The sequence below is a fragment of the Garra rufa genome, chromosome 7 (genome assembly GCF_049309525.1).
Source record: "Garra rufa chromosome 7, GarRuf1.0, whole genome shotgun sequence".
Lineage (NCBI taxonomy): Eukaryota > Metazoa > Chordata > Actinopteri > Cypriniformes > Cyprinidae > Garra > Garra rufa.
The window spans coordinates 42,429,875-42,445,487 of NC_133367.1; the positions used below are offsets into that span (position 1 = coordinate 42,429,875).

Below are 15,613 nucleotides of genomic sequence, written 5' to 3' on the forward strand. Positions count from 1 at the left end.
AATAAACTGAATTTGTTCTAAACGGAATTCTAAATTTTAACGGTAAATATATTTCATTTTATTTTCCGTACAAGAACTGAAACAAAAAGCTTAACAATAATTCTAAAAATAATAAACAATTAGCAGAAAAAGCCAGGCAATATTGTCTTGAATTTGTGGCAAGAGATACAGGAGGAGTATGGAGCTTAAAATATGACAAAAAAAAAGTGTCATTTAACAAAACTGAATATTATGTTCTGAATGTATTTCAGCTGTATTTTTACTAATTGGATATTTGAAGTCTACTAATTCAGAACAAAAAATCAGCTGTTTGAAAATGCTTCTCTATAAAACAACATTGTGTTAAATTTCAAATGTTCAATATTCAAGTAAAACAACAATTCAGAACTATGTTAACTGCCACATATGCCGTTTTGTTAAATGGCATTTGTAAATAATTCTAATGTACAGCATTTGAATTCAAATAGTTTTGAATCTGAATTCAAGTAGTTTTGAATCTGAATTCAAGTAGTTTTGAATCTGAATTCAAATAGTTTTAAATTTGAATTTGAATAGTTTTGAATTTGAATTAAAATAATTTTGAATCTTAATTCAAGTAGTTTTGGATTTGAAATTAAAGAGTTTTGAATCTGAATTCAAGTAGTTTTGAATTTGAATTCAAAGAGTTTTGAATCTGAATGCAAAGTTTTGAATATGAATTCAAATAGTTTTGAATCTGACTTCAAGTAGTTTTGAATCTGAATTCAAGTAGTTTTGAATCTGAATTCAAATAGTTTTGAATCTGAAGTAGTTTTGAATCTGAATTCAAGTATTTTTGAATCTGAATTCAAATCGTTTTGAATCTGAATTTAAGTAGTTCTGAATTAGAATTCAAATAGTTTTGAATTTGAATTTGAATAGTTTTGAATTTGAATTAAAATAATTTTGAATCTTAATTCAAGTAGTTTTGGATTTGAAATTAAAGAGTTTTGAATCTGAATTCAAGTAGTTTTGAATTTGAATTCAAAGAGTTTTGAATCTGAATGCAAAGTTTTGAATATGAATTCAAATAGTTTTGAATCTGACTTCAAGTAGTTTTGAATCTGAATTCAAGTAGTTTTGAATCTGAATTCAAATAGTTTTGAATCTGAAGTAGTTTTGAATCTGAATTCAAGTATTTTTGAATCTGAATTCAAATCGTTTTGAATCTGAATTTAAGTAGTTCTGAATTAGAATTCAAATAGTTTTGAATTTGAATTCAAATAGGTTTGAATCTTAATTCAAAGTTTTGAATCTGAATTCAAGTAGTTTTGAATTTGAGCATGTCTTAAGCTCCATAGAGGAGTGGCTTATACATCAGTTATGTCACTTCATTTGCTCACAGCTGTTTGGTCCAGTTTTGGTTTGCACTCACTAACTCAGAATAAAAGCTGTACTTTACATAATACATGCAGACTTTTTCCAGTGAAATGTTTTGCTTGAAAAGGTCATTTTAGTTTTAATGTGACAAGGAACCCCCTATTTGACCACAAAGAGACTGAGAGAGTCCCTTACGTTCCTCTGCTGAAGTCACAGATACAACAAAAAAATCCACCTGTCAGTTAATGCCAGGCGTTTTTACCACAGCTGAGCCACAGTCTGCATGATGGCTTTAGTTTGGACAACAGGTGCAGAAAGCCAAAGCAGGCCAAAAAGACTCTAGCAAATAAAAACACTGTCCACAGCGTTTTTTACAACAGAAAATAAATACTGGCAATTATATTTCATCATAATTACATTTTCAGCTATGTCTTTAGTAATAAAAGCATTAAACAACAAAGTGTTAACAAAACTTCATAATTGATGATTCATGGCTGAATTAGGCAATAGCACTCGCAAGCTCTTTTTACACGCCGCAGGACACGAGGGAGTTCAAGAAAAGAGTGAGTATGTGAGAACAGGAGGTGCAAACCGAGCCGCTCAACAGCTGTAAGAAAATCTGATTCAGTAACTCGACCCCGAACTACAACTCGACATTTCCCACTTACTCACTTCCCATGTTTCAAGGCCTTTCCATCTGTTCTGCTTTCAGCCTCAGTCAGAAAACTGGAAAGGGAAACTCATTTGTCCCCAAACTACAAAACTGGTTTTCAGTAGATAAAGAAGAAACCAATTATTTCTTTGAAAGAACTGTTTGGGAGTCAATGGTAGCCAAAAACCCCCCAAAACAAATGGCAAAATGTTTCTGAATAGGGAGGGTCTGTAAAAATGATTTTGCGGTGAAGTAAACAATACAGAAAAACCAATGTAATTTCTACATTCTAAATAAAGGAGTTCAGGCAACAATAAAAAACGAGTAAATTCAATATTGGTTTAATTTAATTTAAAATTGAAACTTTTAAGTATATTTTACTTGGACTTTTTTGTTATTTTTACAAAGATTGTTTAAGTAAATATCAAATGTATGATCCTGTTGTTCTCATTATGCATTGGGGCATGAATAATTAATAGGGTTCATTTTTTGCTGTTTTTGAGATGTATTAACACTGTTTTATGGTTGCTTATGTTGTTTTGTAACATCTAGAGTTCCTTTTTTTACTCAAAATACTCAAAAACTATTGTTACTGTCATTGTGTATCATGTGTCAAGTATTGAGGTGTTCTGTGTTCATTTGGTTGGTAACTACATTGAGTCATCACATAACCCTAAAAACAATAAGGAGCTGTCTACTTGCTTATGCACATGTTTATAAGTGAAACACATGCTTTAATGGCATTGTTTTCAGTGCTTTAATGTTTGAGTAAAGTTTAGATACTGTGGCTGAGTAAACTTAAAATAATTAAGTAGAAAATTACTCATCAAACTCTAACTGCACGTTAAAATTACTTATTTCCTTTACTAATTTGACTTAACTTAGTTAAGTAGATTATACTTAATTACAATCTTAGATTTTACTTAAAAAATGTGCATTGTAAATATTTGTAAGTTTAATGATTTCAATTCATTAGAAATGCTTTCTTGATTAACAAAATTTTATCAACTGCCTAATGATTAAATTTTCGTACTTAAGGTGGTCGTAAAGCTGGTCATGTTAGGTTTATGTATGTCTTATGTATGTTACATATTGAGTTTTACTTGACCCACTCAGGCCTGCATCACTGAGGGTCATCTGTGTGAATCTTCCCAGTATCTCTTTGCTCAAAGTAAGCAGTGAAGGAACATTCTGATATCATTTGAGGCTTATAAAGGCAGTGTCTGTTATGCGTTACGCAGTTTCTTTAGACACTGATAAACAGTTTGAGCTTTGTGAGAGCGTGCACAGACAGCACCTGACCTGTTACTCCCTGTGCTGGAAAAAAAGGGAGTTTTCTGCCTGCTGATTCTGGCCAAACTCTTACTTCCTCACAGAATGAAACACAAGTATTTCTCTTCTCAAAATGAAAAAACCCTGGAATTCACAAACCACTGTGTGGGAACTTTCACTTTCACCTGAACTTTCATATCAGGGCTTTTCAGTTCTCAAAGCAATAGTTCACCCAAAATTGAAAAGGCTGTCACAGCTTGAACCTGTATGACATTCAACTTTGTGAACTGAGAAGTACGAAGCTAAATGTGCATGCAGGATGCAAGAACAAGTATATACTAAGTATAGTTCAAGTCATGAAGTCCAAACATATTTACTGACATATCACTAGAGACTTATTGATGTAAAAATTGTAATTAAACTTTATTTGGAGTACTTCTTGTGCACAATAACCATTTCTTAATATTAAGATTAAAAAAAGTATTTAGCTGGGTTATTGTTATTTGGCTGCTATTACTTTAAGACCTACCCCTGTTGAATGTGACGCGGATCTGAAACGCATGCTCTTAGTTTCATTAATGCTTTAATATGAAATGAATTGAAGCAAGTGTGTGGAAAACTGTTTTTACTGACATATGGCCTGACAACATTTCATCTGACCGCAGATCACTGTTGTTCTACTGAAGCTCCCTTGTCACCTGTACATTTCCACACATGTTTGACTAGCATTAAAGTGAAGTCGGGAAGTTTGAAAAGTGTCCCATTTGATGTAGTCGTAAAGACATTCTATGACTAAATAAGCACTTCTTGTGAAGAGAAAAGAGACAGACGTAGTTGTGAGTGGGATGGCCAACCCTATATTTCTAATGCCATTAAAGTGGAAAAATTAATTGCCTGCGTTAATGTGCTAATTTTGACAGCACTGATAACCATATCTTTAGCTGTATTTTAAACATGTTGCTAGCATGTTTCCAACATGATAAGCAAGGCACTAGCATGTTTCTAGCATGATTAGCATGTTGTTAGCATGTTTCTAACATGAGAAGCATGTTGCATGCATTCTTAGTATTACTAACATGATAAGCAAGATACAAGCATGATTGTGTTTACATGCTAATGTTTCAACACGTTGCTAGCATTTTACTACCACGTAGCTGGCATGATTAACAAGTTACTAGAATGTTGCTAGCATGTTTCTAAAATGATAAGCATGTTTGTAACATGATTAACATGTCAATAGTGTGTTGGTAGCATGTTAATAACATGTTGTTAGCATCAATAACATGTTGCTAGCATGTTTCTAGCATGACAGGCAAGGCACTAGCATGTTTCTAGCATGTTTTAGGATGATAAGCAAGGCACTAGCATGTTTTTAACATGATTAGCATGATGTTAGCATCATTAACATGTTGCTAGCATGTTTTAGGATGATAAACAAGGCACTAGCATGTTTCTAGCATTATTAACATGATGTTAACATCCTTAACATGTTGCTAGCATTTTTAGGATGATAAGCAAGGCACTAGCATGTTTTTAACATGATTAGCATGATGTTAGCATCATTAACATGTTGCTAGCATGTTTTAGGATGATAAACAAGGCACTAGCATGTTTCTAGCATTATTAACATGATGTTAACATCCTTAACATGTTGTTAGCATTTTTAGGATGATAAGCAAGGCACTAGCATGTTTCTAGCCTGATTAGCATGTTGTTAGCATGTTTCTAGCCTATTAGCATGTCACTAACATGATTCTAGTTGGTAGGCTTGGATAGATATTAGAGAAATTGGAGAAATATTAGATAAATCTAGTAGATAGAAGGTCAGTTTGATTGAGTCTGAAGGGATTCTGACAGTTGACAGTTGGAGTTTGAATTTTGTCAGTTGGAGTTTGAATTTTGTCAGTTGGAGTTTGAATAGTGTTGATCATTTGAGCATTCCCTCAATGTAAGTCTATGGGATTTTCCCCAGTTTTAATCATCATTTTGAGGAAAACCGTAAGTCCGATCAGTTAGAAAAGATCCAGCCACTGGAGTCAGATCAGTCTGAAGATCTGGCCTGAGTTTGGAGTTTGTAGAGTTAAAGCTCTAGGAGGAGACAGAGTTGGTAAATTTAGTCTCAGAAGAAGAAGAAGAACTGTAAGTTTGAATAGCATTTCAGTAAACTGGCTTTTTCAAACCAACTTAATTATTCAACCTCCCAGAGACTGCATTACTTTACAAATTCAAACTTTTATGAAGATCCAGGTATTTATAATAATTATAATAATATAATGATTATGATAATGTCAATGTAATGTAATGTTTTTGAGTCACTTATTTTTATGGTAGGGAACTAAACTGTCTTAAGCCTTTAGAAATGGTTTAGAAGCCGTCACATACATACATTTAGCCCATGTATGCGCTGAAGTTGAGTAGCTAAAGTCAACAGAGCTCTTTCAAAAGCTACAGAGAAAAAAATAGTTTTATTATATCAGAAAGTCTAAGGCTACATGAAGATTTCCAAAACTTTTATGTAACACTTTATTAATAAATCATTAACAAACATTACTTAACAGATGATTACTTAACAGACATAAACAACATGACATAATATGCTTGTTAATGTTTACTATTGACTGTATTAAAAATTACATAATGATTAACAGAGAATTACTGCATTTACATCAAATAATGTAATCGCTGCTAATCATTAGGTCATGTTTAATAAGCTCATTAGTCAACATTTACAAGCACATTATCTGAGTATATATTAACTAATGACCTATTAATCGTTATATAATGTTGTTAATGATTTATTGATATCCAGTAAGTGTCAGCTACTTTGGTTCAGCAAGAGCACATTAAACTGATCAATAGTTAAACTAAAGACATTTATAACGTTAGAAAAGGTTTCTATTTCAACCAAATGATCTTCTATTGAACGTTTAGTTCTGAAAAACACGATTTCCACAAAACAATTCAGCAGCAAAAACTGCTTTTGACGCTGGTATTAATGAGAATGATTACGAATGATTGAGAACCAGTTATAATTGACAAACTGATGATTTCTGAAGGATCATGTGACTCTGAAGACTGGAGTAATGATGCTGAGATTCAGCTGCACATCAGAGAACTTAAATATTAAATACAGATTTTAAACTGCAATTATATTTCACAATACTATTAGGTTGACTTAAAAAAAACATGCTAGCAACTTGCTAATTGTGCTAGAAACATGTTGGAAATGTGCTAGCAACTACTTGCTAGTCCGGCTAGAAACATGCTAGCAACTTGCTAATTGTGCTAGAAACATGCTAGCAACGTGTTAATCATGCTAGAAACATGTTAGAAATGTGTTAGCAACTTGCTAATCATGCTAGAAAACATGCTAGTCAGCCTAGAAGCATGTTAAAAACAGGCTAGCAACTTGCTAATCATGCTAGAAACATGTTGGAAATGTGCTAGCAACTACTTGTTAGTCAGGCTAGAAAACATGCTAGCAACTTGCTAATCATGTTAGAAACATGCTAGTCAGCCTAGAAATGTTAGAATCATGCTAGCAACTTGTTAATCGTGTTGGAAACATGCTAGCAACTTGCTAACTGTGATAGAATCATGTTAGAAATGTGCTAGCAACTTGCTAATCATGTTAGAAACATGCTAATGACATGCTAGTAACTTCTAATCCTGTTAGAAACATGCTAATGACATGCTAATAATGCTAGAAACAGGCTAGCAACTTGCTAATGACATGCTAATAATAATGCAAGTAACATGTTAATTATACTAGAAACACGCCAACAACTTGTTAATAATGCTAGAAACATGCTAGCAACTTACTAATTATAATACAAACTTGCTAATGACATGCTAATAACTTGCTAGTCATGCTAGAAACAGACTAAACTAAACTAGAAAAATGTTAGAATCATGCTAACTACATTGTAATCATGCTAGCAACATGCTAATCCGCTAATCTATCTATATAAAGTTCAAAACTTTAAGCTTTTACAGCTGCTTTAAACTTTCAAGCTAAAAACCTAAAGCATGTCTTTAAGTTGACAAACTTTTTTTATGTATTTTTTTTTTTACTGTATGTTAATCAGATAAATGCAGCATCTGCTATCATTCACAAAAATATTAGAAAATTATTGTGAACTTTTGACCAGTTCTGTCCGAAACAAACTCTTGATTTCAGTAACAGAGATCCTCATATATCTACATGAGACGTGGACATATAGAGCATGTGCACTGTGGGAGAGAAGAGGCTGATGGGAATCGCAAGCGTTTGTAGAAGCCGGCCTGGGTTTGACATGAACTTGCTGTGAAAACACCAAAGAAAACTTCCCTAATCCAACTGAGGAAGAGGTCCGTGAGGATCAGACTCAGTCAGAAGGTTATTCTGAACACATTGAGCTGGCATTAGCGTGAGGATTACGACTCGACACGCTCCGCTGCACTCCTCGCCCGACCGGGCGTCATCTCTACTTGGCCAGCGCTGTCAGAAAACCTGACTGCTGTGGATCTTCACAGAGAAACAGACCTACAGTAAAGCAAGTCTACCAAGTTATTTGGCCTCATGGGCTCTGAGGAAACACCTGCCAGCGTATTGGACAGGTGAGCGATCCGCTGTCCCCTGACCAGCCATTGTTCATCTGCCCTTCTGGCTTACAAGATCATATCTTTATAGACACAGTGACTTTTGAACCCCTCGGTCACTCAGACATCTGTTGCAGCATCTAAATATACAGGGAATAAAAGTATAGGCTATAGTCCAACCCTTGGCCACAGCTGTCATGACAGACTCTCACATGTCTAATCACGCAGAACCCCAAACCACCTACTGCGCTACTCTCAAATAAAGACGTAAAGACGGCAGAAACTAACCAACCGAAGCTGACGCTGTAAAGCAGAGCATGAAAAGCTCATGTTGTGTTTGGAGACTCTTTGGAGAATTACAATGCTGTGTGTTTAGAGTTCAACCTCTCCTAAAAAGTCAAAGTTTAACAAATTTTCGGGTCTGCATATAAGACAGTTCTCTTGTGCTTTTAAGACTTTCATTATTGGGTGAAATTTGGGTGAAATGTTTAATTAGTGTAACGGATTTTCTTTGATCATCCAAAAGGACAAATATGTTGGCAAAGAGAAGTTACAGATCTACTCAGTTGAGAAAATTTTGGCAAGGTTCTCTCAAGTTCGTCGGAAAGTTACTTTTAAAAGTAAGGCATTACAATATTGAGTTACTCCCTAAAAAAGTAACTAATTATGTTACTTGGTTACTTTTTATGGAAAGTAATGTGTTACATTACTTTTGCATTACTTTATAAATTTGGGCACGGCTTGCTTGTTTGTTTTTAATATAAAAAGCATATATATATATATATATATATATATATATATATATATATATATATATATATATATATATATATATAAAAGCCTTTTCAAACCAAAAGCCTCTTTAGAGAAAAGTAAATTGACGTCTGTACAGTAGACCGCAGAAGAAAAAAGTCATTTTGAAGAACACTGTATTTGTTTTTTAGTGAGTGAGATAATAGTGAGTTAATTCATGTTTACATTTATTCTAGAACTAAAGTAACATCTTTCTCACAATTTCTCTCAACATGTGGACAGGAGAGCTTTTAATCAATAAATAGGTGAAAAAAAAAGCAACTGGCGTTACTTATTTGAAAAAGTAACTCAGATATTTTCTTGTCAATTAAAAAGTAATGCGTTACTTCAATAGTTACTTGGAAAAAGTATTATTATTACGTAACTTGCGTTACTTGTAATGCGTTTCCCCACTGATTAAGAGAACGTTTTTCGCGTTTAGAACGTTTTTAAATGTTTCAACTTGTTTTAGAACGTTCAGAGAACATTCAAATGTAACACTCCCACAGTGTTTTCAACGTTCTAAAATGGAACGTTGCCGTAATGTTTCCTCAAACGCTCAGTTTTAAAAACTTTTGAAAATGCAGAGAATATTTACAAATGTTGTTTTTATAACAAAGGTGTTTTTGCTTTCATTTTTTTTTCATTCATTTTTCATTTTGCTTTCATTGGGTGCTTCTCAGGTAAATAGATAGTATTACCCAGTTTTGACATTTGTTTTGGTAAAATAAATTAATTAATGAAGATATACTTTTGCGTTACTTTTTAAATCTGAGCAGGGCTTGTTTGTTTTTAATATAAAAAAGTTATATTTTTGTCAAATGTAAAAGCATTTTCACACCAAAAGCCTCAGGCTTAGAGAAAAGTAAATTGACATCTGTACAGTAGACCACAGAAGAGAGGAAAAAGGCTCTTTAGCAGTAAAAAAGGAAAACAAATGTTAGATTATCGTGAGTAATTTTTGCTTATTAGTGTGGATGAATTGGATCGTCGAAGGTCGGCAGCAAAAACATTGGTTAATAAAATGGGATTAAATACATAAAGGATATTTGTATTGTTCAACGTATTTAATTATTGCAGGTTTGCGTTTAATTTTACTGTTTTTATTCATTTTGAAGAACACTGTATTTATTTTTTAGTGAGTGAGATTAATTAATGCATGTTCACATTTATTCTAGAACTAAAGTAACATCTTACGATTTCTCTCAAACATCTGGACAGGAGAGCTTTTAATCAATAAATAGGTGAAAAAAAAAGTAACTGGCGTTACTTATTTGAAAAAGTAACTCTCGTAACTCTGCGATGTTTCACTAGTTACTTGGAAAGAGTTATATTATTACGTAACTTGCGTTACTTGTAACATTAAACACTAATTAAGAAAAGTTTATCACTGATAATATGGACTGTTTTTCGCGTTTAGAACGTATTTAAATGTTTCAACTTGTTTTAGAACGTTCAGAGAACATTCAAATGTAACACTCCCAGTGTTTTCAATGTTCTAAAATGGAATGTTGCCGTAATGTTTCCTCGAACGCTCAGGTTTAAAAACTTTTGAACACGCTGAGAATATTTACAAATGTTGTTTTCATAACATAGTGGAAAAGTTCGCAAAAAGTTGTTTTTGCTTTCATTTTTGGGTGCTTCTCAGGTCAATAGCTAGTATTGACATTTGTTTTGGTAAAATAAATGAGATATGCGCTTTATTTCATAGTGGAAATGGCACTTACCCTGATCCTTCATCACCTCCGACGCTCGTTTGCATTGAATCAGTTGATATCCAGAGAGAGGCGCTCACACCATTGGCCACTGATCAGTTAAACCCGATCGATACAGTTAATACTCAGACATGCGCGCGCCTGTTTATATATACATACACGCGTCTTTTGCATAACTTAGACTTCGATATGAAAAAGCTAGCGGTTATTTGTCCTATTGCTTGTTTCTACTCTCATACACTCACACACTCCTCCTCTCAGTCGGATGGGAGAGGTTTACTGATGACAGATCACCCGGGGCGTCAATGCTCTTGCACGGATCTGTCCCACAGAAAAAAACAACAGTCAGTACACAGATCATTATAAATGCTCAATAACGTGTCCTCCCTTAAAGTTCATGCATCCAATAAACACTATATTTGCTATAGGTTATAGGTTATGTGTTTCATATCAATTCAATTTATTGACATCTGTTTCAAAAAAGTTAAAAATGTATGTAAATCATTCATTTATATCTTCTCAACTATGCCTTGTTATAACGTTGCGCCCCCTTGCGACTACTTTGAGCAATCAGCGACTTTAAAGTGTTGACAAATAAACATTATTGCTGACTTTGAGGTACACTCTTGAAAATAAAGGAGCTTTAAAAGGTTCTTCACAGCGATGCCACAGAAGAACCATTTTTGGTTCCACAAAGAACCATCTCTTTCTTACCTTTTTATAATCTGAAGGACCTTCTTTCGCCACAAAGAACCTTTTGTGAAACAGAAAGCTTCTTCAGATGTTAAAGGCTCTTTGTGTGTACACTCTTAAAAACAAAAGTGCTTCACGATGCCATAGTAGAACCTTTTTTGTCTAAATGGTTCCATAAAGAACCTTTAACTCTGTTTCACAAAGCTACTTTGTGGCAAAAGAAGGTTCTTCAGATTATAAAAAGGTAAGAAAGATTTGGTTCTTTAAAAAACCGTTGACTGAATGGTTCATTGTGGAGCCAAAAATGGTTCTTCTATGGCATCGCTGTGAAGAACCTTTTAAAGCACCTTTATTTTTAAGAGTGTGCGCAACTTAACTGAATAAAATGAGCAAATGTGCACCATCTTCAACCACTGAACACTATTTGTTAAGCAATTTGCCATAAAAACTGATTACATGTAATTTGGATTATGTGATAGGCTAAAAAATAAGTACTTGTAATTAGATTAAATTACATTTTCAAATAGACTGCATGGTTACATATTATTTACACAATGGAAATAATCTTCTTTTTCATCTTTCATCGTCAGAAATTCTTTTTCTTCTCAGTTTTGTGGATATTTTGGCAGAGACCAGTTTTCTACACAGCATTTGAGCCGCACTGGAATTACAAAAATCATTTCAGGTTTAAGAAGAGTTTCAACATTGCATCAAAAACTGATGAACACATTATTTTTTAATTAAAAAATAATAAAAACTTTCATCGCATTTACTTGAGGATTTGAAAATAAATATTTTAATTAGTAAGTATCACATTTGCATGTCCATTGGATCTCTGACTTTTGTTATGGTCACATGACATGCAGATAAAGAAATAAAACACTACTTTTTTCTTTCTTACCTTATAATTTGTTTTCTCCTTTAAAATCTGCTGTGTCTCCCACAGTTTCCAGTTTATATCACATTTTTGAGTAACGTGTAACAAGAACTACTGGAAGGCTGACAAAAAGGTCGGGAATCCCTGTCATGTGGAGAGAAAACTGGCGGACTGTCCTCTAGACGGCGCTGTGCAGCATCACATTGGAGAAACTCGCTGTTCCACACATGAGCGGTGTTTATTTCCGTGTAAGTTTTGGTTTTGGAGCTGACGTTGGGTTATAAATGGCTCTGAAAAGAGCAGTGATTGTGCCGGGAAACGGCGCCGGGAATATTGAGCACTGCAACTGGTATGGATGGGCAAAGAAACGAATAAACGAGGTACGATCTGCTGGTATTTTATAAGATGAGAATTCTGACAGATGTGATGTACATCAATGAGATATTAATATAAAACAGCGACGATTGAAAGATGTACAAATAAATCTTCCTCAAAAGATATCAAACATAAAACATCAATCAATGTTGCTTCAGTCCAGTAAATGTTCATCTTGATATGTTACTAACAAGCAGAGCTGGGTAGATTACTTTGTAATCCGTTACTGATTCCAAATTACATGACGAGAATTGTAACGTTAGTAACGTAATCCGTTACATTACACATTTATGTAATATAATTAGATTGCTTTTGACTAAACTCGTTTATCACATTGTTTTAAGTAGAATAATCTAATAGCCTGCTGACATGAAGAGTAAGAAAATATATATTTGTTGTTATTAAAAACATGAAGTGCATCATTATTACATCAAGGTTTCCCAAACTGGTGTGTTTGAGGGATCCACAGGGGGTTATGAGTTTAATGGAAAACTAATAATTAATTAAATCATAAAAATAAATTAAAACATTTTAAAATAAATCATAATAAAACACACACACACACACACACACACACACACACACACACACACACACACACACACACAGAGATATAGATACAGCCAAGCCCGAAATTATTCATACCCCTGGCAAATTCTGACTTAGTTACTTTTACTTTTATTCAACCAGCAAGGTTTTTTTTGACTGGAAATGACACAGGCTTTTCCCAAAACATAATAAGACGATGTACAAGAGGCATCATTGTGGAAAAATGAATATTTCGCATCTTTTATTTACATTTGAACAAAAAGTGGCTTGTCCAAAATTATTCATACCCTTCTCAATAATCAATAGAAAAGCCTTTATTGGCTATTACAGAAATCAAACGCTTCCTATAATTGATGAGCAGCTTTTTGCATGTCTCCACTGGTATTTCTGCCCATTCATCTTTAGCGATGAGCTCTAACTCTTTCAGGTTGGAGGGTCTCCTTGCCATCAGCCTGATCTTTAGCTCCTCCACAGATTCTCAATTGGATTTAAGTCAGGACTCTGGCTGGGCCACTGCAAAACGTTCATGTTTTTGTCTGCTAACCATTTCTTCACCACTTTTGCTGTGTGTTTTGGGTCGTTGTCGTGCTGAAATGTCCACTGGTGCCCAAGGCCAAGAGAGCTTCTGTTTTTCAGCTGTTGAGTTGATTAAAACAGCTGTTCCCAATGAATCAGGGTAATTAGGATGCTTTAGAACAGCTGGGACTATTTGGAATGGTATAGAACTTTGGATTTTCCCAAAGACTGTGACAGTTTGCAAAGGGTATGAATAATTTTGGACATGCCACTTTTTGTTCAAATGTAAATAAAAGCTGAGAAACATATTTTTCCACAATGACGCCTCTTGTACATCGTCTTATTATCTTCTGGGAGACGCCTGTGTCATTTCCGGTCAAATCGATGTGTTTATTAGTAGTGGATGCACTATTGAAATGCTTCTTAAACCTGAAGTGATTTTTTGTAAATCAGTGGTCAAATGCTAATAATGACTGGTCTGTGTGTGAATCTCCACAAAACTGGAAGTTCTTCTGAATGTATATAAGCAGTAGACCATTTAAGAAAGGAAAATTCAAAAGTTGGACTTTAGGAGAATCGATATGAATAATTTATTTCTATTGTATAAATATGGGTTATCATGTAATCCATAAAAAATAACTGTAGTCTGATTACAAGTATTTTCAAAATGTAGTTTAATTTAATTACAAGTGCTTAATTTTTGGAATCTGATTACGTAATCCAGATTATCTCTCCAGCGCTGCTAACAATTTGAAAAATATTCTCACATTTACTTAAAAAAATAAAAATAAATCATGTTTCAAGGCAAACTGAGGGTGGTTTATCAGCAGAGTTTTGATCAATGTGCATATTGAATATTGAATATACTTTATTTTGGTTGCAGTTAGAGATTGAATACTATATGATGTATTTTTACAAATCCTGTTTTCAGATTCCAGATGTGTCTTGTGCGCTGAAGAACATGCCAGATCCTGGTAGTACAACTCACCAAACTGTATTAGAGGATATGTGACTCCTATATGTCTGCTGTAATGTATTGCATTTAAACCGACAGTAACGGCCAGAGAGAGCATCTGGCTACCGTTCATGGAGAAGGAGCTGAAATGTGATGAAGAAACCGTCATCATCGGACACAGCTCAGGAGCGGCTGCTGCCATGAGGTAGCAGAGAATCTGCCCGTCAGCAAATGTGTTGGTTTTATGCATAGTAGAATATTTATTAAAAAGCATTTAATTAATTGATTTCTGCTTCTTATTTGGCTTACTTTTTATAAGCTGATATGGATCAAATGATAAATTTGAACTAGATAAAAAAAAGTTTGTCAAGACGAACTTTAAGTTGGCATGAGAAAGCCTGATCCGAGAGTTTGAAAAAGTTTAAAAGTTGTGGAGTTTTTCAGTCTGAAAAAAGATTAAAGTTTAAAGTAGTTTTAAAGCTTGAATGCTATTCTATCAATGTAAGTCTATGGTATTTTTCCCAGGTTTAATCGTCATTTTAAGGAAAACTGTAAGTCCGATCAGTTAGAAAAGTTACGGCAACTGGAGTCAGATCAGACTGAAGATCTGGCCTGAGTTTGGAGTTTGTAGAGTTAAAGATCTAGGAGGAGATAGAGTCAGAAATATTAGTCTCAGAAGAAGAATAACTAAGTTTTAATAGCATTTCAGTAAGTTGACTTTCACAACTGATTTGATTGATTACATGATTAATATAAATGTGTAATGGCACACATTTCTAAACTAATTGTTTTAAACTGATTGCTTGCTTTCAGGTATGCAGAAACACACAAAGTGTTTTCCATTATTCTGGTCGGCGCTTACATATCAGACCTGGGCGATGAGAACGAACGTGAGAGCGGTGAGTTTGACTAAAAATCAAGTAGTGCCGCCAAATCGATTATTCACAATTAATCACATCCATGTGCCTTCTCTTATTACACTCAGGATATTTCAGCCGGCCATGGGAATGGGAAAAGATCAGAGCAAACGTGAAGTACATAATCCAGTTCGGATCTACAGACGACCCCTTCCTGCCCTGGAAAGAGCAACAGGAAGTAGCTGATGGACTAAAGGCAGATCTACATAAGTACTCGGACCGTGGACATTTCCAGAACACAGCCTTTCCAGAGCTCATCGACGCAGTAAAGAAGCTCAAAACCAGCAGCTGAATACAAAAACTATCTGTAATACACCAGTTACATTTCTGAGGGGCCAAATAAATCATGCATTTTATGAAGAAGTGATGGCGGTGTATTAT

General features: G+C 34.2%; 2 protein-coding genes across 2 annotated transcripts in view; one reads left to right on the forward strand and one right to left on the reverse strand.

The window, feature by feature from the left end:
- The window catches only part of LOC141338175 (rho guanine nucleotide exchange factor 3-like), an 89,315-nt gene extending 78,756 nt beyond the window's left edge, over positions 1 to 10,559 (reverse strand). The window contains exon 1 of the mRNA XM_073843731.1: positions 10,363 to 10,559. Within this exon, the coding sequence (XP_073699832.1) occupies positions 10,363 to 10,397 (35 nt within the window). The 5' untranslated portion in view covers positions 10,398 to 10,559. The remainder of the gene's footprint in view (positions 1 to 10,362) is intronic.
- A 1,588-nt stretch (positions 10,560 to 12,147) lies between these two features.
- Positions 12,148 to 15,595, forward strand: rbbp9 (retinoblastoma binding protein 9). Its single transcript, XM_073843870.1, has 5 exons — positions 12,148 to 12,300; positions 14,292 to 14,334; positions 14,415 to 14,520; positions 15,129 to 15,214; positions 15,301 to 15,595. Exons 1-5 carry the CDS (start codon positions 12,205 to 12,207, stop codon positions 15,522 to 15,524), a joined length of 555 nt encoding a protein of 184 aa, XP_073699971.1. The 5' UTR covers positions 12,148 to 12,204; the 3' UTR covers positions 15,525 to 15,595.
- Positions 15,596 to 15,613: the final 18 nt, after the last annotated feature.

Bases quoted from the DNA above. Each gene is read 5' to 3' on its own strand.
- rbbp9 (XM_073843870.1), top strand. From the start codon at position 12,205: ATGGCTCTGAAAAGAGCAGTGATTGTGCCGGGAAACGGCGCCGGGAAT. The intron at 12,301-14,291 runs GTACGATCTGCT...TCCTGTTTTCAG, and splicing joins CAAAGAAACGAATAAACGAG to ATTCCAGATGTGTCTTGTGC. The intron at 14,335-14,414 runs GTAGTACAACTC...TTAAACCGACAG, and splicing joins GAAGAACATGCCAGATCCTG to TAACGGCCAGAGAGAGCATC.